Source organism: Pelophylax lessonae (genome assembly GCF_965119305.1).
Source record: "Pelophylax lessonae genome assembly, chromosome: 6".
Classification (NCBI taxonomy): Eukaryota; Metazoa; Chordata; class Amphibia; order Anura; family Ranidae; genus Pelophylax; species Pelophylax lessonae.
In genome coordinates, this window is record NC_138773.1 from 158,523,078 (window position 1) to 158,550,967 (window position 27,890).

Sequence of the window (27,890 nt, forward strand, 5' to 3'; positions counted from 1 at the left end):
TAAAAGTGTGCACCGACCAGGTGTCCACCTTGCAAAACCTGCGTCACTGACGCTTGAAGATGGAAAGCCCAGGAGACACTAAGCACCATAGGAGATGTGGCTAAACAGGGAAAGGAGGAACCTGACCCCCGATTCAATAGGCCTGAACCTACGTCTGTCTGATCCATCTGAAAATGGTCACAAAAGAAGCAGACAACCCTTTGTGAGTGCAAATAGAGAGTCTGACTTTCTAAAAGACTCCGTAGCTGCCAGGTACACCATAATGCTCGGACCACATCCAAGACATGCAAAGCAATTTCCTTCAAATGTTTAGGCCTGGGACACAGGGAAGGAAACGCAATATCTTCATTCAAATGGCAGTCAGAGACCACCTTATGAAGGAATGATGGACAAAGGCAAAGCACCACCTTATCCGTGTGAAGCACCATAAGGTGAACGACAGGAGAACGCCGTCAGTTCCGACAACCAACATGCAGAGGGGATAGCCACCAAAGGAGGCCACCTTCTGGGGCAATGTAAGCAGGGTAACCTCCTGAATTTTTTTTAAAGAGAAGCTCCAGTAGAGCTGAAAGCACCACAATAGGATTCCAGGGCAGCAATGGAGCCCGCACTGAAGGAACCAAATGTCGGTCACCCTGAAGAAAAAAGGTGCGCACCAAAGAGTGTGCGGCCAAAGGTCATTAGAAAAAGACCGCTAAAACCTGATACCTGGCCCTTGATGGTACTCCAGGCCAATTTTTGTTCAACCCCCCTTAAAGGAAGGTTAAGATTCCATCCACTGAGAAGGAGCGAGGATGAGCTGCAAGAGACACCATGCAATGTACGTCTTCCCCGTTCGATGATAGATCTTCCTAGAGGCAGACTTCCAAGCTTTTAACAGCGTAGGAATCACTGGATTCCAACAAAACTCCACCCTTCAGCACCAGGCGTTCAACAGCAAAGCCATTAAGGCCAGCAACTGTAGGAGCAGGATGGAAGATTGGTCCTTGGGACAGCAGAAGCTCCCTGAGAGGAAGTCCCCAAGGAGCATCGGCGACCAGTCGTACCAGATCGGCATATTAACCGATTCCTATCCGCGCTACAGCCTATATACGGCTGCAGCGCGGACTTGAATTTTCGGGAGGCCGTTTTTAAATGGCCTCCCAGAAAGAGTCTCCCCGCACGCTCCCGCGAGCGCGCATCGGGGAAAATCTGTGTCGGCCGTGTCCCTTGGACACAGCCGATCACAGATCTTGGTGAATGGCCAATCACAGCGGCCATTCACCACGTGATCGGACCGTCCAATGAGAGATGATCTCATATGTAAACATATGAGATCATTTCTCATCGCCAGCGCGCCTTCCTCACACGGAGCCTGCAGTGTGAGGAAGGAGGGGGAGCCTCACAGCGCCGGGGACACACAGGAATGTAATCAGGGCACTGATCACCAGTGCCCTGATTACTAAAAGGTAAAAAAAACATACACAAATTGCCCCCCATCAGTGCCCACCATCAGTGCCCCCCATCAATGCCCACAATCAGTGCCCATAGTGCTGCCAGTCAGTGCCCATCAGTGCCTGCTCATCTAGGCACTGATGAGCACTGACTGGCAGCACTATGGGTCTCTGAGTGTGGGCACTGATGGTGCCGCCCATCAGTGCTCATCAGTGCCGCCCATCAGTGCCACCTGTCAGTGTCCATCAGTGCCATCCGCCAGTGCCGTTCAGTGCCGCCTATCAGTGCCCAGCAGTGCCACCTCTCAGTGCCCAGCAGTGCCACCTCTCAGTGCCGCCTATCAGTACCTTCTCATCAGTGCCCATAAGTGCCACCTCATCAGTGTCCATCAGTGCAGCCTATCAGTGCCGCCTCATCAGCGCACATCAGTGAAGGAGAAAAATTTATTTTCAAAATTTACTAGCAGAAAATAAGAAAAACTTTTTTTTTCAAAATTTTCTGTCTTATTTCTTTTTTTTTTTTGTAAAAAATAAAAAACCCAGAGGTGATTACATACCACCAAAAGAAAGCTCTATTTGTGTGAAAAAAATTATAAAAATTTCATATGGGTACAGTGTAGCATGACCGCGCAATTGTCAGTCAAAGTGTGACAGCGCTGAAAGCTAAAAATTGGTCTGGATGGGAAGGGGGTTTAACCACTTTACCACTAGAGCATTTTGCTGTCTTCCATCTGAGCCACTTTTTGCGATTCGGCGCTGTGCAAATTTAACTGATAATTGCGCGGTCGTGCGACGCCATACCCAAACAAAATTTACGTCCTTTTTTTCCCACAAACAGAGCTTTCTTTTGGTGGTATTTGATCACCTGTACGATTTTTACTTTTTGCGCTATAAACAAAAAAAGAGCATAAATTTTGAAAAAACAACATTTTTCACATTTTTTTATATGAAATTCCCCCCAAAAAAAATGTAAAAATCTAAATTTTTTTTAATTTTTGGCCAATTTGTTTTCTGCTACCTATGTTTGGTAAAAAAATTCACAATAAGCGTATTTTGATTGGTTTGCGCAAAAGTTATTGCGTTTACTAACAAAGGGAAAGATTTCTGTCATTTTTAGTGTTTTTTTTTTTAATGCGTAATGGCGGCGATCTGCGATTTTTTTTGCGGGACTGCGACATTGCGGCGGACAGATCGGACCCTTGACTGACATTTTTGACACTTTTGGGGGTACCAGTGACATTACTGCAGTAATCAGTGCTATATATATGCACAGTTACTGTAAAAATGACACTGGCAGGGAAGGGGTTAATTTTATTGGAGAGGGAGGGGTTAATGTATGCCTGGTGCTTACTGACGTGTGGGGGGGGAGGTGACTGTGTGAGCCAGGGACAGATCGGAGTGTTCAGCTATGCTGAACACTCCGATCTGTCACTCCCTGTCACTTGGGAGATCCGCCCGCTTGTGTTTACACAGGCGGGCGGATCTCCACACTAGATCCCCGACGATCGGGGCAGAGCAGCTGCTCCTCCCCTGGCCCGACTCCCGCTGTGACTGAATACAGCGGGAGCGAGCCTCCGGCGGCGCGCGAGCGACGCCCACAAGGGGGAGTGTCTGACAACGTAGGTCTACGTCGTCAGACGATAACGAGCCACTTTGCCGCAGTAGTACTACGGTACTCAGTGGCAAAGTGGTTAAGTGCACAGTAGGCAAGTAGTCAAGACCGGCAAAACCAGTCTGGAGCCACTACAATGACCGGAATCCCTTCTGCCTGAATCCTGCACAGGAGTGGTGGCAGAAGTTTGAGAGGGCTGGAACAAATTAGTCAGCCCACCTTAGAATTCCGGCTACTTACAGAGCCGCCAGGACACTTCTTGTTCCCCCTTGGTGATTGAAATAGACCACGGCCTTGGCATTGTCCAAATGAATTTGTAACCGACACCCCTGAAGACGATTGTTTAATGAGCCAGACAAAAGTCTGATCACTCGGAGTTCCAGTACACCAATCAGCAGTCTGGGCTCTGCTAGAGTCCACACCCCCTGAGCAAGTTTGTGCTGAGAATGCCTTCCCACCCGGAAAGGCTGGTATCCGTGGAGACCACTGTCCAGTACAAGAGAAGGAGAAGGATTTCCCTGTCGACAAGCAGAGGAGAAAAGCCACCTCTACAGATCGTGGATCCTTTTCCCATTTCACCAGAATCTTTTTAGCAGAGATCTTGTGTGGAAATGTGCAAACAGATCGCCTCGAGGGTGGACACCATCAGGCCCAGCACGCACATGCAAGCCCTGGAGGGAGGACTGTCTGCTGAACAACAGAAGCTGAATTGCCTCCTGCAAGGTCTGGAGTTTTTCCAGAGGAAGAAGAAATACTGGCTGAGGCAGACCCAGACAGGCCATTTTTTGTGGACAGAACCAAAGCAGACTCCTGAATGTTTAGGATCCCACAAACACCCTCAGAGATCTCCAGTAGTCCATCAGAGCAGTTGGAGACTCAGCTTGCAAAAGATCGTCCAGGTACCCCAGTACCGCAATCTCCCCGCTGACTCAAAAAATGCCAACACTGGGGCCAACACTCCTGCGATGATTCGAGGTGCGGAGTTGAGACCAAAGGTCAGCGCCACAAACTGATAATGCTCCTCACCCACGGCAAAATGGAGGAAGCGCTGGCGACCAGCACATATTAGAATGTGCAGGTAGGCGTCCTTGATGTCAAAAGAAGCGAAAAGAAATCCCCCCGATGTAGGGACTCCACTACCATGTTAATGGACTCCATGTGGAACTTCTGTACTCGTACAAAGCAGCTTAGCGCTTTGAGGTCTAGAATTGGACATACCTTGCCTTCCTTCCTGGGGACTGTAAAGAGGTTTGAATAAAAAAAAATCCTAGAAAATGTTCCCAAGTCGGAACTGGAAAAAACGACCCCTGAAATAACAAGTCTTGCACTACCCCAAAGAGACCCCGTAAGTGATCTGGGGACAAGGTCCCACTCGTCCTGTACCAGGGTGGTCCAAGTATCCGGAAACCAGCGAAGACGCGCCCCCCCCCCCACCCTAGATATGGTTGAGGGCACCCCTTCATGCTGAGGCAGCCTTGTCCACAGGTCTGGAAGAGCCCGCTCATGACTTGCCAGACCAGGTCCTCTTGGAACCTCTGGTGGAGGCCCTGACTTTTGATATCTAATCTTGAGATCCTGAGAGACGAAGAGGCCACTTAGGAGCCGAGGAGAATGGCACAGAGAGGGAAATCTGTAAAAAAGATCGCGTGAACCGAACAGTTTGTTGTTTACCGGGCGCCCGAGTTCGGCACATCGCAGATCTGGCAGACAGATTGTTGGGCGGGGCTGGGGATGACCCAGCGGTCATGGTGCATGTGGGCACTAATGACAAAGTTAAAGGTAGGTGGAGGATCCTTAAGAACGATTTCAGGGACTTAGGTAATAGATTGAGGAAAAGGACCTCCAAGGTGGTTTTCTCTGAAATACTGCCTGTACCTCGAGCCACACAGGAGAGGCAGAAGGAGCTTAGGGAAGTTAACAAGTGGCTGAGGAATTGGTGTAGGAAGGAGGGGTTTGGGTTCCTGGAGAACTGGGCTGACTTCTCAGTCGGCTACCGGCTCTTTAGTAAGGATGGGCTGCACCTTAATGGGGACGGTACAGCTCTTTTGGGGAGAAAGATGGCCACCGAGTTGGAGGGGCTTTTAAACTAGGAGACGGGGGGGAGGGCTCAGAAATAGAATCAGTCAGGAGGGAGCAGAGGACTGAAGGCAGTTGTAGGGTCAATAGCGACAGTAGGTCAACAACATCAATTGGCGGGTCTGTGCGGGAGAACAGCAGACCAAACAGAAATAAACAAAACCGCCAATCACGTTTAACTTCCGTAAAACTAAGAGGGGTATATGCTAATGCCAGGAGCCTAGCTAATAAGATGGATGAGTTGGACATGTTAGTACATGAGGAGGACATAGACCTTGTGGGAATAACGGAGACTTGGTTCGACCCCTCACATGACTGGCTGGCCAATATCCAAGGGTATTCGGTGTACCGGAAGGACAGGGTAGGTAAAAGAGGGGGAGGGGTATGTCTCTATGTCAAGAACAATATAAAGGTGCTAGAAAGGAGTGACATTACGGATGGGATGAGCATGGATTTAGAATCTGTGTGGGTTGAACTCGATAGGGAAGAAGATAAGGGAAAAGTAGTTGTGGGGGTTTGCTATAGGCCACCTAACCAAGGGGAGGAGGTAGAGCTGGAATTTTTAGCACTAATAGGTAAAGCGGCAAAACTAGGATCAGTCATCATATTGGGGGACTTCAATTATCCCGACATTGACTGGGAAGAGGGGACTGCACACTCGCATAAGGCCCGGCTATTCACGGAAACCTTACAGGATAACTACATGTCGCAGTTGGTGGATTCCCCTACTAGAGAGAATGCTATCCTGGATCTATTGATCACTAATGACCCAGACATAATCTCGGAGGTAGGAGTCCAGGACAACCTGGGCTCTAGCGATCACAGGATGATCACATTTAGTATAAATAACAATATAAAAAGGCAAGTGGGGAACATAAGAACCCTAAACTTCAGAAGGGCAGACTTTCCAAAATTGTACTCATTGATGGAAAGGGTAAACTGGGACCAAACCCTGGGATCACTGACCACAGAGGAAAAATGGGAATGCTTTAGAACAATATTAAGCAAAGGCATCTTGCAGTGCATTCCTATGGGGAATAAATTTAGAAGAGACAAAGCCAAACCTGGCTGGCTAAACCGTAGCGTTAAAAAACTTATTAGGGGAAAAAAATTGGCCTTCAAGAAATATAAATCAGAGGGCACCGTATCGGCCTTCCAGCAATACAAGGAGGAAAATAAGAAGTGTAAACACGAAATCAAGATGGCTAAAATCAACTTTGAGAGACAAATAGCGGAGGATAGTAAAAAAAACCCAAAGAAATTCTTTAAATATATCAACAGCAAAAAAACTAGGGCAGAGCATATTGCACACATAATTAGCGATGATGGGAGGATGGTTACAGAGGACACTGAAAAAGCAACCGTGCTGAATTCTTTTTTCTCGTCAGTCTTTACGCAGGAAAAGGAAGGGTACACTGACCATGACTGTATGGTTAGTAGTAATACACAGGACTTGCCACTATGGCTAACAGAGGGGGAAATCAGGGAAAGACTGGATAAACTTAACACAAACAAATCACCAGGCCCGGATGGCGTACATCCGAGAGTGCTCAAGGAACTCAGTATGGTTATATCTAGACCACTGTTCCTGATCTTTGCTGACAGTATTAGGACAGGAGATGTACCAGGGGATTGGAGGAAGGCTAACGTGATTCCGATATTCAAAAAGGGCCAGAGACATATCCCGGGAAATTATAGGCCTGTCAGTCTGACATCAATAATATGTAAACTTTTGGAGGGGATGATAAGGGACTATATCGTAGAGTATGCTAAAGACAACAACATCATCAGTAGTAACCAGCACGGGTTTACAAATGGGCGATCTTGTCAAACCAATCTCTTAGCATTCTACGAGGAAGTGAGCTGTGAGCTAGATAGGGGGAGACCAGTGGATGTGGTGTACTTGGATTTCGCTAAGGCGTTTGATACAGTTCCCCACAAGCGCTTAATTTATAAAATAAGGTCTGCAGGTATCGACAGCAGGGTTTGCTCTTGGATACGGAATTGGCTAAAAGGCCGTGTCCAAAGGGTAGTAATAAACAGCGCATACTCAGACTGGTCTGAGGTAGTAAGCGGGGTGCCCCAGGGCTCAGTCCTGGGACCAACCTTGTTCAATTTATTCATAAACAGCATTGAGGACGGGATCAGTAGTTCGTTATCAGTTTTTGCAGATGACACAAAATTGGCCAGGGCAATAACTGCACAGCATGAAGCAGATATCCTACAGAATGACCTGGACAAAATTACGGAGTGGGCAACGACATGGCAAATGAGGTTTAATGTGGAGAAGCGTAAGGTTTTGCACTTGGGGACCAAAAACATAAAAACACAATACACGTTAGGAGGGGAACCCTTGGGGGAATCAAAAATGGAGAAGGATCTGGGAGTCTTAGTTGATGATAGATTAGGCAACAGCATGCAATGCCAAGCGGCAGCTTCCAAAGCCAACAGAATATTAGCATGCATAAAGAAAGGGATGTATTCCAGAGATAAGACTATAATCCTTCCACTTTATAAAACTCTGGTCCGACCGCATCTGGAGTATTCTGTCCAGTTCTGGTCGCCAGTCCTCAGGAGGGATGTGTTGGAGCTGGAGAAAGTCCAGAGAAGGGCAACTAAACTGATTAGGGGGTTGGAGGACCTTACCTATGAAGAGCGGCTGCAATCGCTCGATTTATTTTCCCTGGAGAAAAGACGTCTGAGAGGGGACATGATAGCAATTTATAAATATCTTAATGGGGATCTCAGCTTAGAAGAAAAGCTGTTCATTCGAAGGAATTGCATGAGGACTCGAGGACATACAATGCGATTAGAGGAGAAGCGTTTTAACCTCAGGCAACGTGGGGGGTTCTTTACTGTTAGGGCTACAAGATTGTGGAATTGTCTACCACAAGAGGTGGTTTCTGCGGGTAGTATGGTGACTTTCAAAAGACTCTTAGACTTACATCTCAAGGATCAGGAGATTGAGGGCTATGTTAGATGATTACAGTCACACACACCTACACAGGTTGAACTGGATGGACTATTGTCTTTATTCAACCTCACCTACTATGTAACTATGTAACTATGTAACATCTACGATGGGGCTCCTTGCCCTAGGTTGCCTGCGGAAGAAGCGTACTCTTCCCCCCATGAGACCCTTAACAATGTCATCCAAGGAAACTCCAAACTGGCAACCCCCAAGAGGGAGATCAGATAAGGCCTTCTTAGAAGTCTAGTCTGCAGACCAGCTTTTCAGCCAGAAAATATGCCGAAGGACCACTGCTGATACAGACAGCCTGGAAATAAAAAATGAGACGCAACCAAAGAGGCATTACAGACAAACTGTAGCCCCTGGACCAACTGGTCTGCCAGCTTCGCAAAGACAGGGGGAAGCTATTCTTCCTCCAGGTCCTGGTATAAAAGCTTAGCTCACTTGGTCAGAGTTTGTGACACCAGGACAATAGTAAATACCGGCTTAATTGCCGAACCAGCCACAATGCACATCTGGAGGGCCAGAGCATCCACCCTCTTATTAGCTGGATCTGTAAAGGTTGGGGACTCCTAAACAGGGATGAAGGTAACTCAATATGACCTGGAAACCGGTCACTACAGGTGTGACCATCCACCTTTTACACAGTAAATCCTCGTAAGGATACCGCAAGCAAAAAAAACGCCTAGCAACCACTGCGTTTTGGACAACCCCACTGTTTGTGACAATGTTGACAAGGTAAGCGGAAAAAGGACACCCTCCCCGCTTTGGAGGGCCTGTGGGTGTCAAAAGGAACCTGTGCCTACGACGCGGCATCAGCCGCAACCTCCATTTTTAAAGTTTCATGCACTGACACAAACAGTGCATCCGCCAGCGCGTATTTAAGTGCAGCTAGAGGAGAAGAGGAATTATCCTCACTATCTGAGCACTCAGGGTGTGCGTGGACGCAGACCCAGTAGTGTCGCTAAATACAGAGTTCACCCCAAACACATAATCAGGGGAAGGCCGCCATCTGTGATCCCGCAAAGGGGACGCCAGCCAAGGGTCCACAAAAGGACAACCTATTGGACCCCGCAAAAAACAAGGGGGGTCGTCCTCTGAGCTCTTTATAGAGGACATAATAGGACGTAGCCCCCTTAAAAGTGGGCCGCCCGCCGTGACGGGGAGGTGCTGGCAGGGTACCCTCGCTAAAACAAAGGCAGGTGCTCCACACAATAGAGGCAGGAAGACTGTCATTAAAAATTAAGCGCCCTCATAGCACCACCTGGTCCAAGGGAGTTGCCAAATTGACCATATGGCCCAGCAGGCTGCAAGCCATGGCCCAAATTATTGTGGGGACCCAGCCCCAATTGCATGAATCCTCAGCATGGCAGATGCCCAAAGGAAGAGTGGGGGCTTCAGCTACATGCACTGGGGCCGGCACCCGACTCGGCCGCATGGCCTAGTAGGCCACAAGCCGTTGGCTAAATTTTTGAAGCGGAGCCGATCACCCAGGGGCAGCGGAGGGGGAAGGTGGATGCCCAAACAGGAGGCAGTGGCTTCAGCTATCCTCACAGGGGCCGCCTCACATAGGTTCCGACGAGTAGGCCACAAAGCCATGGCATAAATTTTTGGCTGGATCCAGCCACGCGAGGCGCATACCTGCGGATGGAAAAAACATCCGCTTCCCCAGCCCAACAACCGCCACAGGGAGCCCAGAGGACATCATTGCAATAGTCATCAACACCCAAGATGGCAGGGAACCCTGCTCAACCCCCCCCCCCCCCCCCGCATCAGGAAAACCTGGTCAGCAGCAACTCCAACCAGCCCCCTTATGGGGGTGGCTGAAAGAGCCACAGTGACCGAAATTTTAGAGGGGCTGGGGGGAAGGGAGGGGAACCCGGGGGTCCAACTGTCCCAGGGAGGGGCCCACGTCCACCCCAAAACCCTTCAGAGGTAGTGGGTGGGGGGGGGGACAGCTAATTACCACACCAGGAACAGAGTGGGCACCGCTCCGGACAAGACACCGCTCCATCGTAATGTGGGTGCTTTCGGCCCGGAGGAAACGCTGCGACTCAAGTGGAAGCCAGTTCGTATGCGTCCTCACAAACCGTTTAACTCACATGACAGCCCCCGTCCAGTGGGGCTATGTCGCAGCTGACCTAGCTCAGAACTTGCGGTCTGCACGCGCTCACTGGCCGGACTGGGGGGACCCTAAGGTTGGGTTATCTAGTTCGTCGCCCAGTCCGGCACTTGATTGTAGCTCTCACAGGAACGAAAATAATAAAAAGAGGAAAAAAATTCCATATACAATGAAAAAATTGCCAGGACTAGAGATCCCAGCAAGGAACTAGGCCCTTACGCCTAACTAGGCAGATAAAAAAAAAACCTATAGCCTATAGCCGAGAGTGAACGAAAGAGAAAAAATACAAATTTATTAATAAGAGGCAGGATAGGCCTTCCTGAAGTGATAGGTTTCAGGGATCATCATAAGGCAAAGAGAGTAGGCAACAGTCTTACAGATTGGAGTAAGGAGTTCTAAAGGATGGGAGAGGCTCTAGAGATGTCCTAGAGATAAGCATAGGAGAAGGTGACAAGGGAGCCAAAGAGCGGGAGGTCTTGGGAGAAGGGAAGAAAAAGGTTTGGTTGGAATTTTCAGGCAAAGTCATGAATACCTTTGTAGGTTGGGGGTAGTATTTTGAAATTTGGTGGGTGAAATGAAGCCAGTGAAGGGATTGGTAGGGAGGGGTAAATGGACATGAACTGAAGAAAAAACTGTTGCTTTGCCCCGAATAGGTAGATCACAGATTTGACTACATTTTAAAAATTTGACTGTTTCACTTGATCAGCTTATACAGTACAATTATACTACTCACAACATCTGTACGATCCTTGAAGAGAAGAGCAAATGTGAAAAAGGACATAAAATCAGATTTATAACCCAAATTTAGCATTGATGCATTCACATATTTCAGTCCAGTTAGGGAAATGTTAGTTTGACTCACCTTTTCTTTGGTAGTTTTAGTTTGGCGATGTATGCTAAGCAGTAGTTGATTAGATCTTGCAACAAATCTTCCCCCAAGTGTGCATGGATGTTCTGTAAAAAAATTACTGTATTATACCCAATAAAAAAGTCAGAATAATAAAAAAACAGTCACTAGGATAAAAACTACAAAATAAAGTTTGGACTATACATACACAAACCAGGATACAAAAAAAAAAAAAAACGCTTACTCTTTTTACAACTGAGCAGCAGTTTTTTTTGCATTTCAAAACTCTACCAGCCTAAAACTGTAACCAGGTGAAAAAGGATTATGAAAGCAGTATATATGATTAATATGAATGATCTCAGTTACCAATATAAAATGTAGATATCCAAACAACTTTTTCACCCAAGCTCTCACTCCAATGGGAATAACAGGCGTGCTGCTCTCCTCAGGCGGGGGACTCCAATCAGAAGTTCATACAAAAGAGAGAAAAGGAGGTGCAAACACCTGGTGCATTACCCTTGGACACCTTAAAACTTTAATTAAACAGCCAAAAACATACTCACAGACATGAAGAACATATATCGCATAGAATGAGTCCACCACATGTGGAGGTGGCTGTCCCGCTGACACGTTTCGCTCCGAGTATGTTTTTGGCTTTTTAATAAAAGTTTTAAAAGGTGTCCAAGGGTAATGCACCAGGTGTTTGCGCCTCCTTTTCTCTCTTTTGTATGCACCAATATAAAATGAAACCATCTTCAATTGGACCCTGCTTGAACAATCTTACAGGTGTTAAAAAAAAAAATAAATACATTAGGTGTATGTTTTTTCACTGCTCCCACTTGTCAGAGCGTGCTCAGTTCCCTAACTTCAAAAGTAATTTCGCTTACACAAAATAAATAGTGACTGCAACAAAAGTAGCAAGGGGGTTTTCTAGCAGAATTTTGCAGTGCTTAATCTAAAAAGCATCCAATTTTCTACAATTAAAAGCAATTAATACTTTTTGCAAGGTCTTTTATATGAACCTAAGTGCTCACGTACACAGATGTATTTAAGGATGTATGGGCAACAGCATAAAATACTGAAATGTTTATACATCACTGCCTCATGTATACCATGAACCCAAAAAAGAAATAAAACTACTACTAGGCACCTTTAAGCCCAATATATACACAGTGTACAGAAATGAATAAGTATAGTAGTTATATGCATAAATGCTAAAAAAGACAAAAAAAAAAAAAATTCAAAATGAATCTGGGCAGCACAATACCTATAGAATGAACAGCTACTCTGTCATGTCATGTGTCTAGAATTACAGGGGGTTCATCATACTTGAAGAGGTATGTCAGAAACCTGGTCAAGTATGATGAACCCCCTTTAAGCCAGCAATGACTACCAAGGGCTACAATCGAGCAGAGTTGGTCCTACCTTCACGACTCAATTTAATACTAAATATCTGACAATCAAGCAACCTCTTTAAAGAGGTTGTAAACTCAGTTAAATTTTTTATTTTTTTTACAAGCTGAAAGAGAAACGCATAATGAGCTAGTATGCATCGCATACTAGCTCATTATGAAACACTTACCTTAGAACGAGCCCCCGCCGTCCGCTCACCTCTATGACGGGCGACATGTCCAGTCGCCCGTCTTCCAGGATCGCGGCATCCGGCCATCTGATTGGCCCGGAGCCGCGGTGACGTCACTCCCGCGCACACGCGCGCAGGAGCCGACAGTCACGGCACGGGTCTCTGACGAAACGGCACCAGCAGCCGTTCCTTCAGAGCGCACGCGCCAGTGACGTCACTGGCTGCATGTCAGGTAAATATCTCCTAAACGGTACATGTTTAGCAGATATTTACAGTAACTATAGGTAAGCCTTATCATAGGATTACCTATAGGTAAAAGTGTCAGAGGAGGGTTTACTTCTTCTTTAAAAACACAGCATTTACCAGGCCTCCAAAGGGTGTTATATGGGAAATCCAGAAATATTAAAAAAGTCTAAATAGCCCCTTGCAAGTTAATCCACCAGAAAGGTGCTCCTGCGTGCGATATACCCACATTCTTGTAGTTGAAGGGAATGTTCCAATGCAGGAAACACAATTGCTTGACATTTGCATTTGTAACCCTTTACCTACTTCACCTCTTATGTGATCTACTGCATCCACTGTTCTTGCAGCTTGCTGTACGTAGGCTGGACAATCAGTACCCTATTCGGAGAACACAGGAGGAGTGTGGCAAGTAGTTCTCCCAAGGCATTGTTTGATACATCATGGGAAAGATCCTAGAGGATCCTAGAGCCTTTTACTTATTGAGGCTATTTCTCCTTTTCTCTCGAAATGTGAACATTTTAAAACTCTTTGAGCCAGGAAAACTTATTAGATCTTTAAGCTGAATACTCTGGCCCCCTAATGGTTTCAATAAGGATATAGATGCCAGTACCATCTTGTGGTCACATGCATGTTTCTTGTTGGAATGTCATTCTCTTATTTTTTTTGCAGCTCTCTGCATCATTGGGCACATTCTCATTTTACTACCATACTGGAAATGACAATCCCCCAGGGGCTGAGGTTAATTTTTTTGGGGGGGATAGCTTTCCAGTTAGCTTTGAGCCTGTTTAGCATTGATTCCATTGATAAAACTAAAGTTTTAGGCATATAGGGGTACACCCTATTTTGAGAATGGTGGTGATATCAGGTCACATAGAGCATTGCTAAAGCACTGTGAAGATTAACCAATAGTTCACTAGATATCGATGGGTTGGGTTATCATTAGGACCTTTTCCTTTAGACCTAACACAGATAATTTTTGATGTTTGGACACTTCAATGGTTGCATGAATTTTAAATATTGAGATGGTGCACATCTGCACATTTGAAATATTCATAGTTTTCTGCACATGCACTTTATTGCTAGCATATGCATCATTTATTGGTTTTTGATAAACGCATGATATATATAGCATTACTGGATAGTTTTTCCATTTTACAATAGGCCAATATATTGAGTTTTTGTGCATTAAAGTTAAAGAAAAAAAAAAAAAATAGCGTTTAAAAAAAACTGCTGCTCAAATACTGTGTGACTAAAAAAATTGCAACACCCACCATTTTATTCTCTAGGGCAGGGATCTTCAAACTACGGCCCTCCAGCTGTTGTGGAACTACGCGTCCCACAAGGCATTGTAAAACTCTAACATTCAAAGACATGACTAGGCATGATGGGAATTGTAGTTTCAGAACAACTGGAGGGCCACAGTTTGGAGACCCATGTTCTAGGGCATCTGCTTTACAAAAACTATATAAATGTTTGAAAGTTCAAATTATTTTTCTAGCAAAAAAAAAAAAAAGAAAATGGATTTTTTCATGTAGTCGGAAAAGGTTTGGTCTTCAAGTGGTTAGAAGAGTGAGTGATGTGTGGCATAAACCTCTAATGTTGGGCATAAAATGGCAGGACAGTTCAACGCCCCCGAAATTACCCCTTTTTGGAAAGTAGACACCCCAAGATATTTGCTGAGAGGCCTGTTGAGTGCATTCGTTTTTTGGATTTTGACAAAAAATTTATTTATTTATTTTTTTTACACAAGTTTTTAACTTTAATGATATATTTCTCACACATCTCATGTGTATATGTGGAATTACACCCCAACACACATTCTGCTACTTCTCCTGAGTATGGCGATACCCCCATGTGAGAGACTTTTTGGCAGTCTAACCATTTACAGGACTTGAAATCGGATAAGCACCTTCAGGCTTTTATAGGGCAATATTTCTTTATTACATTCTTTACTTCATATCTTCATGCATTTACAAGCAATGGTTATTAAAAGAGGTGGAAGACTGGACGCCACCTGATTAGTGAATAATCACGAGTAATTACAAGGTTATAATAAATTGTCTAAAAACACAATACTGACCTGTTTGCATAGAAACTGTCCATCCTTGTATGCAACAAGACCATTTTCAGAGAACACATAATCAAACTTTTCAACCACTGAAATGACAAATATTTGATTTAATCTCCGGGTAATAACACAATGAAAACATTTTCAATAATGTATATAAAATTTGCAATACTGGGAAGGCAGTCACATAGCTGTGAGGGTAAATTAGAGTAAACGGTTTTGTTAGAAAAACAAGTTCCCTCCAGGAAATAGTAAACCTAAAGCCTAGTACACACAATGAGATTATCGGACGAATGATCGTCCATTTATTTCCGCATGCTAGTCTCCATATCGAAAACAAATTGGTTACTATTACTAAAGTACGAAAACTTACCGTTAGTATACTGGTAACGGCCTTTCTCTTAATCCTTCCAGGACGGCCTACATATGAGAGATTGTGGCTCCGCCTCACAGGAAACACAACTAATTTGCAGCTGTTAAAAGGGTCCCACCCATCCTTGAGCTTCAGTAATAGAAAAGTACCTTTCCAACCGAACTTTCAAGGGATACAGTTATTCAATAACATACAGCTACACATATATACATATACATATATATACATTTTTTAACTCACCACCATCTTGGGCGGGAAGTAGGCCGGCCGTCCTGGAAGGATTAAGAGAAAGGCCGTTACCAGTATACTAACGGTAAGTTTTCTCCTTTCATCCTTCCAGGACGGCCTACATATATGAGAGGATAATAAAGGAATCCATACTGGCCTACCTTAGGGTGGGACCACTGCCTGTAAACCTTTCTGCCAAAGGCAAGGTCTTGTTGTGACAGTACTTCCACACGATAGTGCTTTAGGAAGGTATCTTGGCTGGACCAGGTGGCTGCATGGCGGATCTGCTCCCAGGATGCTCCGGCTTTTTCGGCCCAGGAAGTTGCCATGCCCCTTGTGGAATGTGCCTTTAGATTTGTTGGTGTGGGGGTACCTGACACCTTATATGACATACTAATGGCTTGTTTAATCCACCTAGAGATTGAGGGTTTTGATGCTTGTAATCCCCTCCTTGGTCCAGAATGTAGAACCAATAGGTGGCTAGATCTTCTAAAGCCCTTGGTTCTTTCTAAATATGCTAGAAGACACCTTCTTACATCTAAGCAATGGAATTTTCGTTCTTTTGCACATTTAGGTTTTTCACAGAAAGATGGGAGAACCATCTCTTGATTCCTATGAAAGGAAGACACTACCTTGGGTAGGTACAGTGGGTCTGGTTTAAAAATCACCCTGTCTTGAAGAATTCGCACAAAGGGTTCCTTTATGGATAAGCTTTGTAAATCTCCCACTCTCCTGGCTGTGGTGATTGCCAACAGAAAAGTTAACTTGATTGACAAAATGTTTAAACTAATTTTGTTCAAAGGCTCAAATGCTTCACTAGATAATGTCTCTAGTACTAGCGTTCGGTTCCAAACTGGAACATTAGTTCTGTTAATTGGAGATACTCTTCCCCGGGCTAACAGAAAACTTTTAATTAAAGGTTCTTTGGCCAGACTTTTGTCTAAAAAAACAGAAAGTGCCGCTACCTGTACTTTAAGGGTGTTCACCGCCACCCCCTTATCTACCCCATCCTGTAAAAAATCCAGGATCATCGGGATTGAGGCAGAGGAATCCTTCTTTTGACTCTGCCAAGTACAGAATGTTTTCCAGATTTTGGAATAAATTTTCCTAGTTACTGGCTTTCTCTGTCTGAGCATCCTTTTTCTTTTAAGATTTGGCGTTCACTACCCAGGCTGTTAACTGAAAGAACTGCGGTCTGGGGTGAATCAAAGGTCCATGTAGTAACAGGTCTGGAACTTCTGGTAGTTTCCATGGTGCTGTCACTGATAGGGATACCAGGGTTGCAAACCACGTTCTCTTTGGCCACCCAGGTGTGACCAGGATGAGGCGTAGTTGCGGCCATACGCTGAGTTTCTGCAGAACTCTCGCAATTAGATTCTGTGGGGGAAAGGCATAGGCTAGCCTGAAGGGCCAAGGTTGTGCTACAGCATCCAGGCCCAGCATACCCCTCTGCTTTGTCAGAGAAAAGAACTGTTCTACTTTTCGGTTCTGCCGAGTGGCAAACATGTCCACTTCTGGCTGACCAAATTTTTGGACTAGGCGTTGAAAAATTATGGGGTTCAGTTCCCATTCTGCCTGTTTGATGTGATGACGACTGAGGAAGTCCGCTTCCCAGTTGTCCTTCCCTTTTATGTACATGGCTGAAAGGGAAATTACTCTTTTCTGCCCAGCTCAGTGTCTCCTGAGCTAATTTTAGCAGAGAGCTTGATCTGGTCCCCCCCTGATGATTCAGGTAAGCTACTGCTGTAGCATTGTCTGAATGGACTTGGACTTCTTTCCCTAGAATGTCCTTCTCGAAGGCTTTTAAGGCCTTTTCCACAGCCTTCAGTTCCCTGTAATTGGAGGAGGCTTGACTCAGCTTCGAATCCCAGATACCCTGGGTCCGTGCTTCTTTTAGGTGAGCTCCCCACCCCTCGGAACTTGCGTCCGTGGTAATCCTTATGGGCAGCTCTTGACCCCATAATCGCCCCTTCTCCAGGTTTTCGGGAATTGTCCACCATTTCAGTGACAAAATTACTTGTGGGGACAATGTAATTTTTTCGTCTATGGAGTCCTGTCTCCTGTTCCAAGAGGCCAGGTGAAAAAATTGGAGGTCTCTTGAATGTAGTTGGGCCCACTCTACAGCTGGAATACACGCTGTCATTAGCCCTAGAACTTGCATGATCTGTCTCCTGGAACACCAAGGATGAGAGCAGATGCCTCTTACTGCGGAGACCACTTTTTCCACCTTTTCCCTTGGGAGGAAAAGTTTTTTGAGTCTGGTATCTATTTTGTATCCTAGATACACTTGGACCTGTGCTGGCTGTATTGAGGATTTCTCCAAATTCAATAGCCACCCTACCGCTTGAAGAACTGACATAACCTTTTGGGTGTCTGCCATAGCCTGTTTTTCTGATCTTGCAAAGATCAACATATCGCCCAGATACGGGATCAAACTTAGGCCTTGTAGGTGAAGATGGCCTACTACCTCGGCCAAGATTTTTGTAAAGATCCTTGGACTTGTTGCCAAGCCAAAAGGAAGAGCTCTGAACTGCCAATGTGCAGTGCCTTCTTCCGTCACAATGGCGAATCAGAGAAATGCTTGATGTTCCGGATAAATTGGAACATGTAGGTAAGCATCTCTTAAATCCAATGTTGTCATAAAGACATTCTGGTACAGATTTTTTCTGACCGCATAAATGTTCTCCATGGAGAACTTCTTGTATATCAGAAATTTGTTTAGTTTCTTGAGGTTTATGACTAGTCGGAATTTTCCTGAGGGCTTTGGCACCACAAATATGTGGGAGTAAAAGCCTTGGAATGCCTGACCCATTGGTACAGGTGAAATCACCCTCTGCTCCGCTAGTTCCTGAATACCGTCTAACAGTGCCTTCCTCTTTTGTTCTATTTTTGAGGGATAGGTCACTGTTATATCTGGTACCGGCTGTGAGGCAAACTCCAGTCGGTACCCTTCCCGAATTATCTGGAGAATGAAGGGGCTGGCAGAGATGTTTTCCCATTGGGAAGCAAAATGGGTCAGTCTGCCCCCTACCCTGATGCTGGTGTCAGTTGGTTTCTTTGGACTTAGGTTCAGGTTTAAGGAACAATAAGTTGGTTTCTTGTTTTCCCTTTTCAGGACCACCTTTCCTGGCCTGTCCCTTGAAAGGCCTTCTTTGATTTTTGTCCTGGAAGTTCCGAAAGGAATATCTTCCCGTTTTGACCTTTCTTTTACTGGGAAATTTTTTCCCTTTTTCTGCAGATCTGGACAAGGTATCATCCAGTCCTGAACCGAACAGTAATGAACCTTCAAAGGGTAATGCGCAGAGTCTTACTTTGGAGGCTATATCACCTTCCCATGCTTTGACCCAAAGCGCCCTTCTAGCAGAGTTTACTAATGTTGCTGTTTTTGCAGATGCTACTATTGACTCCACAGCCGAGTCTGCTAAGTGCTAATACTGCATTTCCAATCACAGCCAGGGAATCTATCAGGTCTTGTGATCCCGCCATTGTGGGGACATGTTTTGACAGTTCCTTGAGCCAAAAGTCTGCATTCCTGGCCATACAGGTATCAGCTAAGGCTGTAGTCATATTATACGCGTTAGAATCCCAAGCCTTTTTTAATAAGGATTCAATCCTGCGATCCATAGGATCCGTAATATGACCGGCATTTTCAAAGGACAAATCTGTTCCTTTTGATAGCTGTGCCAGAGGAGCGTCCAGTTTTGGATTTTTTGTAAATACCTCCAATTCCTGTGGCTCAAAGGGATACCTTCTTTTCCAGCTATTTGGCCTGGATAAGGCATGTGTAGGGCATTTCCATTCTTGGTGTATTATGTCTTTTAATGACTGGTGAATGGAAATGGTTCTGTACTAGGCTCTTTCCAAGCCTTTGTACACTTTGTCTTTACTGGAAGACTCCTTTACTGGGGTGGGGATTCCTTCAGTGGCATGTACCACTTTAAAGGAGACCCTCCATGTATTCCAACAAAAAAAGATTTTTGTTACTTTTAAACTTCTCTTTTTCCTCCTCACTGTTACTTTCTGAGTCCTTATCCGAGCTGGAAGGACCTCCCATGTAACTAGTGCCTTCCCCTGGATCTTCCTGTTCCCTGACTTGTGTTGATGGAATGGTTGCAGGGTTTTGAGGGATAGATGCTATAGTCCTGAATGACTGAATAGTAGCCAACATTTCCTCTTGCATAGATTTAAGAAAATCTTTCATTAGGATTGATGCTTCCTGCCCTGCTAACTTATTAATACAAGTATGGCATAAGGGCTTTAAGTAAGACTTAGACAATCTAACCCCACAGTTCCCACATTTTCTAGACATGCTAGTGCTGACTGTGGAAGGGGGTCTGGCAGGGGCTTCCTGTGCCGGTGGCAGACCTGTGTAAAAACACAAGAAGACAAGAAAAAGAGACAATAATGTGACACAATAGTATCTCTTGTCTACCACTGCGGCTAACATTAGGTCAGGGAAATGGCCAGGCATGCCTGTCTTGCAATAGACAGCAGTTGGCCCGCCACCGGTGTAGTCACTTACCCGTTCCTGTCGCCACCTGCGCTGCCGCTTTTTCCTCTGTCGGGAGTGCGGACATCCGAGTCTCTTTTTGGGGCAATTTCAGCCCTCTCGTAGCCGGAGAATCAGCCATGCCCCCAGCGCTGAGCTCACATGGACCCGGCGTCTCCTCCACGCTGTGCCTCTTCCGGGTACCCCCCCCCCCCCGCCTTTTCCGCTGGAACTTCCGGTCTCCATAGCGAGGCTTGAGGCGCGCTCACTGGCGGGAAATTCAAAATCCTTACCGCCCAACGGAGCTAATGGAGGAGACTTCCTGCAGAGACAACAGGACTTCAGGTATAGAGGGACCTTCACTGTAAGGTAAACCGCACTACCTGGCATGTTGGCGACCTGAAAGCTCCTGTTTCCAGGATGCAGCTAGGGAGGAAACCTGCCATTAGGCCGACCGAAGCTGCCTTCCAGGGGTACCTCTCAGACAGTCCTTTGCCTTCAGGTCAGTAAAAAAAAAAAAAAAACGTTCCGATGTGAGGTTGGAAACACAACTGAACTGAAGCTCAAGGATGGGTGGGACCCTTTTAACAGCTGCAAATTAGTTGTGTTTCCTGTGAGGCGGAGCCACAATCTCTCATATGTAGGCCGTCCTGGAAGGATGAAAGGAGAAAATGCTCATACGACAAATGTAATGTATTTGTATTGTACGAAAACTGTATGGGAAACATTTTCATGTTTTTTCCCTTCTGAAAAATTTCTGACAAAATCTGTGTACTATCGATCAGATTATCGAATGACCATGTCGAAAGCGGTATTTTTTGTATGATATTCTGATTGTGTGTATGGGGCTTAAAGTGGAACTTCACTCTCCTAATCAACATCAATTGTTTTTAATCCTTATGTAGTTAGCATTAGTAAATAGATAGAAAATTATATCATATTTGCTTGTTTTAAACTTTTTTTCACATTTCTTTAGTTACTTCCTGATTACCATGCCTAGGCAAATGATGTCCTATATCTCAAGAGTCTTCAGGAGGGGGGCTTTTCTCAGCTAAGCACACTCTCCTGCATGCATACTTGAACAAAGTGCAGGAAGTAAATGCTGCATCAATCATTTGCCCTTACTTAACCACTTGCCGACCGCCGCAAGTACATATACTGCGGCGGTCAGCCCCTAACAGGCAAAGTGACGTATGGGTACGTCACTAGCCTGTGAGGCTCTGGGGAGCGAGCATGCGCCGCCAGAGGCGCGCTCCCGCTCATGCTCGGTCACGCGTGCTCATGCTCGGTCACGCCCCACGCGTGTGCCCGGTGGACCCGATGTCCGCCGGGCACTCGCGATCGTCCGTGACAACGGGAGAAAGGCAGGCGGCTGATGTAAACAAGCTGCCTGTCATTCTCCCCTGTGTAAGAACAGTGATCAAACGGTTCTACTATGTAGGACCGTTGATCACTGTTCCTACACCTCAAGCCACAGCCAATCACAGTAAGAATTACACCCCTAGGGACACACACCACCCCTCCCTCTCAAATAAAGTTAACCCCTTCACTACCAGTGTCATTTTACAGTAACAGTGCATATGTATAGCACTGATTACTGTAGTAATGTCACTGGTAACCCCAAAAGTGTCAAAAATGTCAGTCAAGGGTCTGATCTGTCCGCTGCAATGTCGCAGTCCCGCAAAAAAAAAAAAAAAAAAAAAAAAAAAAATAAAAAATCGCAGATCGCCGCCATTACGCGTTAAAAAGAAACAACAAAAAATGACAAAAATCTTTCCCTTAGTTAGTAAACACAATAACTTTTGCGCAAACCAATCAAAATACGCTTTTTGCGATTTTTTTTTTACCAAAAATATGTAGCATAAAACAAATTGGCCTAAAATGTTAAAAAAAATTAGATTTTTAAATTTTTTTGGGGAATTTCATATAAAAAAAAATGTGAAAAATATTGTTATTTTTGCAAAATTGACGCTCTTTTTTTGTTCATAGCGCATGATCAAAAAATTGCACAGGTGATCAAATACCACCAAAAGAAAGCTCTGTTTGTGGGGAAAAAAAAAAGGACGTCAAATTTGTTTAGGTACAGCATCGCACGACCGTGCAATTGTCCGTTAAAGTCACGCAGTGCCGAATCGCAAAATACCCCCTGGTCAGGAAGGGGGTAAAATCTTCCGGGGCTTAAGTGGTTAAGATGGCCACAGCCAGAACTGCTAAGAGGTGTTTTTCAAAGTGATTTCTCACCAAAATAAGCATAGAGACATGGATGGATGGGAGGGGGGGGGGGGGGGGTTTGCTTTGAATTACAAAACTGAATTAAATAGCGTTTTTAGTTTGTAGTTTGTGGTACTCAGATGCAGTGAAGATCCGCTTTAACCACTTAAGCCCCGGAAGATTTTACCCCCTTCCTGACCAGACGCCTTTTTTCAACTTGGCACTTCGTGACTTTAACTGACAATTGTGCGGTCATGCAATGTGGTACCCAAACGAAATTTACGTCCTTTTTTTCCCACAAACAGAGCTTTCTTTTGGTGGTATTTGATCACCTCTGCGCTTTTTATTTTTTGCGATATTAATTAAAAAAGAGCGAAAATTTTGCAAAAAAATGACATTTTCAACTTTGTCTTTTAAAAAATATCCAATATATTCAATTTATTTCATTTTTTTGGCCAAAATATATTTAGCTATATGTCTTTGACAAAAAAAAAAATTCAATGAGCGTATTTTTATTGGTTTGCGCAATAGTGGTCATTGAAATGATATATTGCTCACACATGCCATGGGTATATGTGTAATTACACCCCAAAATATATTCTGCTGCTTCTCTTGAGTACAGGGATACCACATATGTGAGACTTTTTGGGAGCATAGCTGTGTACGGGAGCCCAAAAACAAGTCACCACCATCAGAATTTCGAAGGGCGTACATTTTTCATTGCATTTTCTCACTACCTATAACGGTTTAGGAGGCCCTGAAATGTGAAGATACCACAAAACCCCCCAAATGACCCCCATTTTGGAAAGTAGACACCCCAAGCTGTTTGCTGAAAGGCATGGTGAGTCCATGGAATATTTTATATTTTGCCACAAGTTCTGGGAAATATATATATATTTTTTTTTTTACACAAAGTTGTCAGTAAATGATATATTGCTCACACATGCCATGGGTAGATGTGAAATGACACCCCAAAATACATTCTGCTGCTTCTCCTGAGTACAGGGATACCCCATGTGTGAGACTTTTTTGCAGTCTAGCCGAGTACAGGACCCCGAAATCCAACCCCCACTTTAACCACTTCCATACCGAGTCATTGTAATATGACGTCGGCATGGTGGTTGTACGGATCCGGGCGGGCGTCATATGACGTCCGCCCGCTCTAGCTGCTACTGCGCGCCCCCGGGGGCGCGCAGCGCGGCGATCGGGGGTGAGGCTCGTCCCTCGGACATAGCCCATCCCTGATCAAGGTAAACAGCCAATAGAAATTGGCTGTTTACCACGTGATCGGCTGTGTCAATCACAGCCGATCACATGAGCGGCTCCAGCACGAGCCGCTCGTTCTCTCTGCAATGCGCGCCCCCGGGGGCGCGCAGAGCAGCGATCGGGGACGAGGCTCGTCCCTCGGACAGAGTCGTTCCCAGATCTCGGTAAAGAGCCAATGAATTTAGCTCTTTGCCACGTGACCGACTGTGTCCAATCACAGCCGGTCACAAATGTCAACAGAGAACACGGTAACTAGCTGTCACCGTGTTCTCCTCCTCACACACTGATCCTGTGTGAGGAAGAGAGTGTGGTAACAGCTAGTTACCAATCATAGTGCACCCCAAACACACTGATTGCCCCCCCCCCCAATAAAGAGCACCTGTCACTAGCCCATCAAAGTACCCGAGTACCTGTCACCAGCCCATCAGGTACTCTGATGACGGGTACTCGGGTACTCTGATGACGGGTACTCGGGTACTCTGATGACGGGTACCCGGGTACTCTGATGACGGGTACCCGGGTACTCTGATGACGGGTACCCGGGTACTCTGATGACGGGTACTCTGATGACGGGTACTCGGGTACTCTGATGACGGGTACTCGGGTACTCTGATGACGGGTACTCGGGTACTCTGATGACGGGTACTCGGGTACTCTGATGACGGGTACTCGGGTACTCTGATGACGTATACTCGGGTACTCTGATGACGGGTACTCGGGTACTCTGATGACGGGTACTCCGTTGACAGGTACTCAAAGTACCTGAGTACCTGTCACCTACCCATCAGAGTACCCGAGTACCTTCCACCTGCTCATCAGAGTACCTGACGCCTGAAGTACCCGAGTACTTGCCGCCTGCTCATCAGTACCCATCACTACTCATCAGTACTCATCAGTACCTATCATGTATCAGTATCACCTATCAGTATCAGTACTTCTCATCAGTACCTATAACCTGCCTGTCACCTGCCCATCAGAGTACCCGAGTACCTGTCACCTGCCTATCGGAGTACCCGAGTACCTGCCACCTGCTCATCAGTACCAGAGTACCCGTCACCTGCCCAACAAAGTACCTGAGTACCTGTCGCCCTTCATACAGCCACCATGTCTAAGTCCAAAAAGGTTTATATACGTCCTCCGTTTAAACCTAAATACCGGTGTTATGGCAGCAGATAGCTGCCATAACCCTGGTATTTTTTTAAACGGTGGACGTTTGGCTTTCCGATAAGGGTGGTCCCAGCAGTGGATTCGCCGTGGGATCACCCTTATGGGATGGCGGAAGAGGTGCCCCCCCCCCCTCCTGCCGCGTCCGGTCCTTTTCCCAGCTTACCGGACCCGCCGACAGCGGGGAAAACGATCCGGTCCCGGATCCTCACAGACAGGATGTCGAGTGAGGGCAAGCTTGCCCTCACTTGACTCTATGGTCTTGGAGGACCGGAGCTACGGAAAATGTTGTTGCCTAGCAACCGGTTTAAAGGTCCTTTTTTTTTTTTTCATTTTATATAATAATTTTTTTTTTTTTTTCTTTCTATCTTTTAGTGTACTTGTGAGATCTGAGGACTTTTTGACCCCAGATCTCACAAAAAAGAGGTCCTGTCGTGCCTTTTTCTATTACAAGTAATGTTTACATTTCTTGTAATAGAAATAAAAATGATCCTTTTTTTTTTTTTTTTTGTTAAACGGTGTAAAAATAAAAAATAATAAATAAAATAAATAGTAAAAAAAAAAAAAAAAAAAAATTAAAGCACCCTGTCCCCGTTAGCTCGCGCGCAGAAGCGACGCATACGGAAACCCCGCCCACATATGTAAACGGTGTTCAAACCACACATGTGAGGTATCGCCGCGATCGTTAGAGCAAGGGGAATAATTTGAGCCCTAGACCTCCTCTGTAACTCAAGGATGGCAACCTGTAGAAATTTTTAAATTGTCGCCTATGGGGATTTTTAAGTACCAAAGTTTGTCGCCATTCCGTGAGCGTGCGCAATTTTGAAACATGACATGTTGGGTATCTATTTACTCGGCATAACATTATCTTTCACATTATGGAAAAAAATTGGGCTAACTTTACTGGTTTCTTATTTTTTAATTAAAAAAAGTGAATTTTTTCCAAAAAAATTGCGTTTGGAAGACCGCTGCGCAAATACGGTGTGATAAAAAATATTGCAATAATCTCCATTTTAATCTCTAGGGTCACTGCTAAAAAAAAATATATAATGTTTGGGGGTTCTAAGCAGTTTTCTAGCAAAACAACTGATTTTAGCTTGTAAACACCAAATGTCAAAAATAGGCCTAGGCAAGTGGCTAGGATGCATGATGGTGCGCCTTGGATGTTAGGCCCCTCTATATGGCTAGGCTGTGAAAAAGTCGCACACATGTGGTATTGCCATACTCAGGAGGAGTGGCAGAATGCTATGTGTTAGGAATATCCTATAAATTGACAACTTTGTGTAAAAAAAAAAAGTTTTCATTTTTTTCCCACATTTTCCAAAAACCTGTGGAAAAAAATGACATGTTCAAAGGACCCATAATGCCTCATAGAATATACGTTGGAGTGTTTTCTTTCCAAAATGAGCGCGCCGCCATTACTCTTATGCACAGACCTATACAGGCTTGACATATTCCATGTCAACAGGGATGCATGGCTGGACACGTCCCAGCATCATAAATCCATCGGGGGACATACCTATCCTACTACTATTTTACAGATGACCTGTGCGTTTCTGACCTCATTCTGGAGATCCTCGTGGGATTTTCTGTCCGTGGAGCTCTTTTCTCACTGTCATTTGCCATACCACTGTGTATTTGGCTTATAAATATTGAATTCTCCCCTGGAAACCCATACAAATATTAACATATTGCTTTAGTCTATCCTGTATAGACCTAATTTGATTAGCATATACTCTTGGCGGCCATAGTCAATTGAAGGCCTTTTTCTCATCCACCAAGGCCCATCTTTTTGGTCTCACGTCCTGGATTTCACAGAGGTCTTACATATCTGTCTGAGCTCTGGTGTTTTGTGGACCATTGAGAAAGGCATTTGGACCGAAACGCGTCTAGTCCGATCCAGACACCTCAGACCCTTCTGGTTCCAAGACGTATCTATGACCTTGTTTTTATTATATACTTGAGATGTGATTATGTACAATTTATCTTTATTATATGTGGAATAAAATTTATATTTTTTCATACTCAAGTCCTGATTCTTGCCGTTGAAAGTCCCAATCCTCAGGGGTTATTGTTGTTCCATATTCATCAGGGATGTTGGCAAGATCCCAGGTTTAAAACACAGAATTCGAATTTATCTTCTCTTTCCAAAATGGGGTCATTTTGTGGACTTTTCCATTGTATTGGTGCTCTAGGGCCTTGAAAAGTGTGATAGGTAGTAAGAAAGTTTTATGTGTATTTATGCTCCTAGAACGCCTGAAGGTGCTTCTTGGACGTGGAGTATCTTTTTGTGGCCAGGCTGTGTAAAAGTCTCACACATGTGGTATCGCCATACTCGGAAGGAGTAGCAGAATGTATTTTTGGGTGTAATTTTTGCTGTGTACATGCTATGTGTTAGAAATAGCTTATAAATTGACAACTTTGTGGGAAAAAAAAGAAAAAAAATGTTTTTTCTTCATTTTCCCAAGAATTGTGGGAAAAAATTACAACTTCAAAAAACCCACCATGCCTCTTACTAAATACCTTGGACTGTCTACTTTACAAAAAGGGGTCATTTGGGCGGTATTTGTACTGTCCTGACATTTCAGGGCCTCAAGAAAGGAGATAGGCAGTCAGTACTTCTGGTGTGATCAATTTTCAGTAATTGGTACCATAGCTTCTAGACTCAATAACTTTCACACAGACTAAATAATATACACTAATTTGGGTTAATTTTACCAGAGACATGTAGCAGTATACATTTTGGCCCAAATGTATGAAGAAAAATTAATTTTTTGCAAAATTTTATAATTGAAACTAAAAAAAAGTGTTTTTTTTTCAAAGTTTTTGCTCTTTTTTTGCATATATCACGAAAAAAAAAAACCCCAGTTGTGATCAAATACCACCAAAAGAAAGCTCTATTTGTGTGAAAAAAATGATAAAAAATTTGTTTGGTTAAAGTGTAGCATGACTGAGCAATTGTCATTCAAAGTGTGAGAGTGCTGAAAGCTGAAAATTGGTCTGGGCAGGAAGGGTGTCAAACTGCTCTGTATGGAAGTGGTTAAGGCTTTCCAAGGGCGTAAATTGTGGATTTTACTCCTGACTATCCATCACAGTTTCGGAGGCCATGAAATGCCAAGACAGCACAACCCCCCCCCCCCCCCCCAAAATGACCCCTTTTCGGAAAGTAGACACCCTAAGCTATTTGCAGAGAGGCATGTTGAGT

The 27,890-nt window shown here is 44.8% G+C and overlaps 1 protein-coding gene across 2 annotated transcripts in view; it reads right to left on the reverse strand.

The window, feature by feature from the left end:
• The window catches only part of PMM2 (phosphomannomutase 2), an 87,483-nt gene that overhangs the window by 39,220 nt on the left and 20,373 nt on the right, over positions 1–27,890 (reverse strand). For both annotated transcript variants that reach the window (XM_082261301.1, XM_082261302.1), the window contains exons 3-4: positions 14,967–15,043; positions 11,077–11,168 (exon numbers count right to left, since the gene is read on the reverse strand). In XM_082261301.1, the coding sequence (XP_082117427.1) occupies positions 11,077–11,168; positions 14,967–15,043 (169 nt within the window). The remainder of the gene's footprint in view (positions 1–11,076; positions 11,169–14,966; positions 15,044–27,890) is intronic.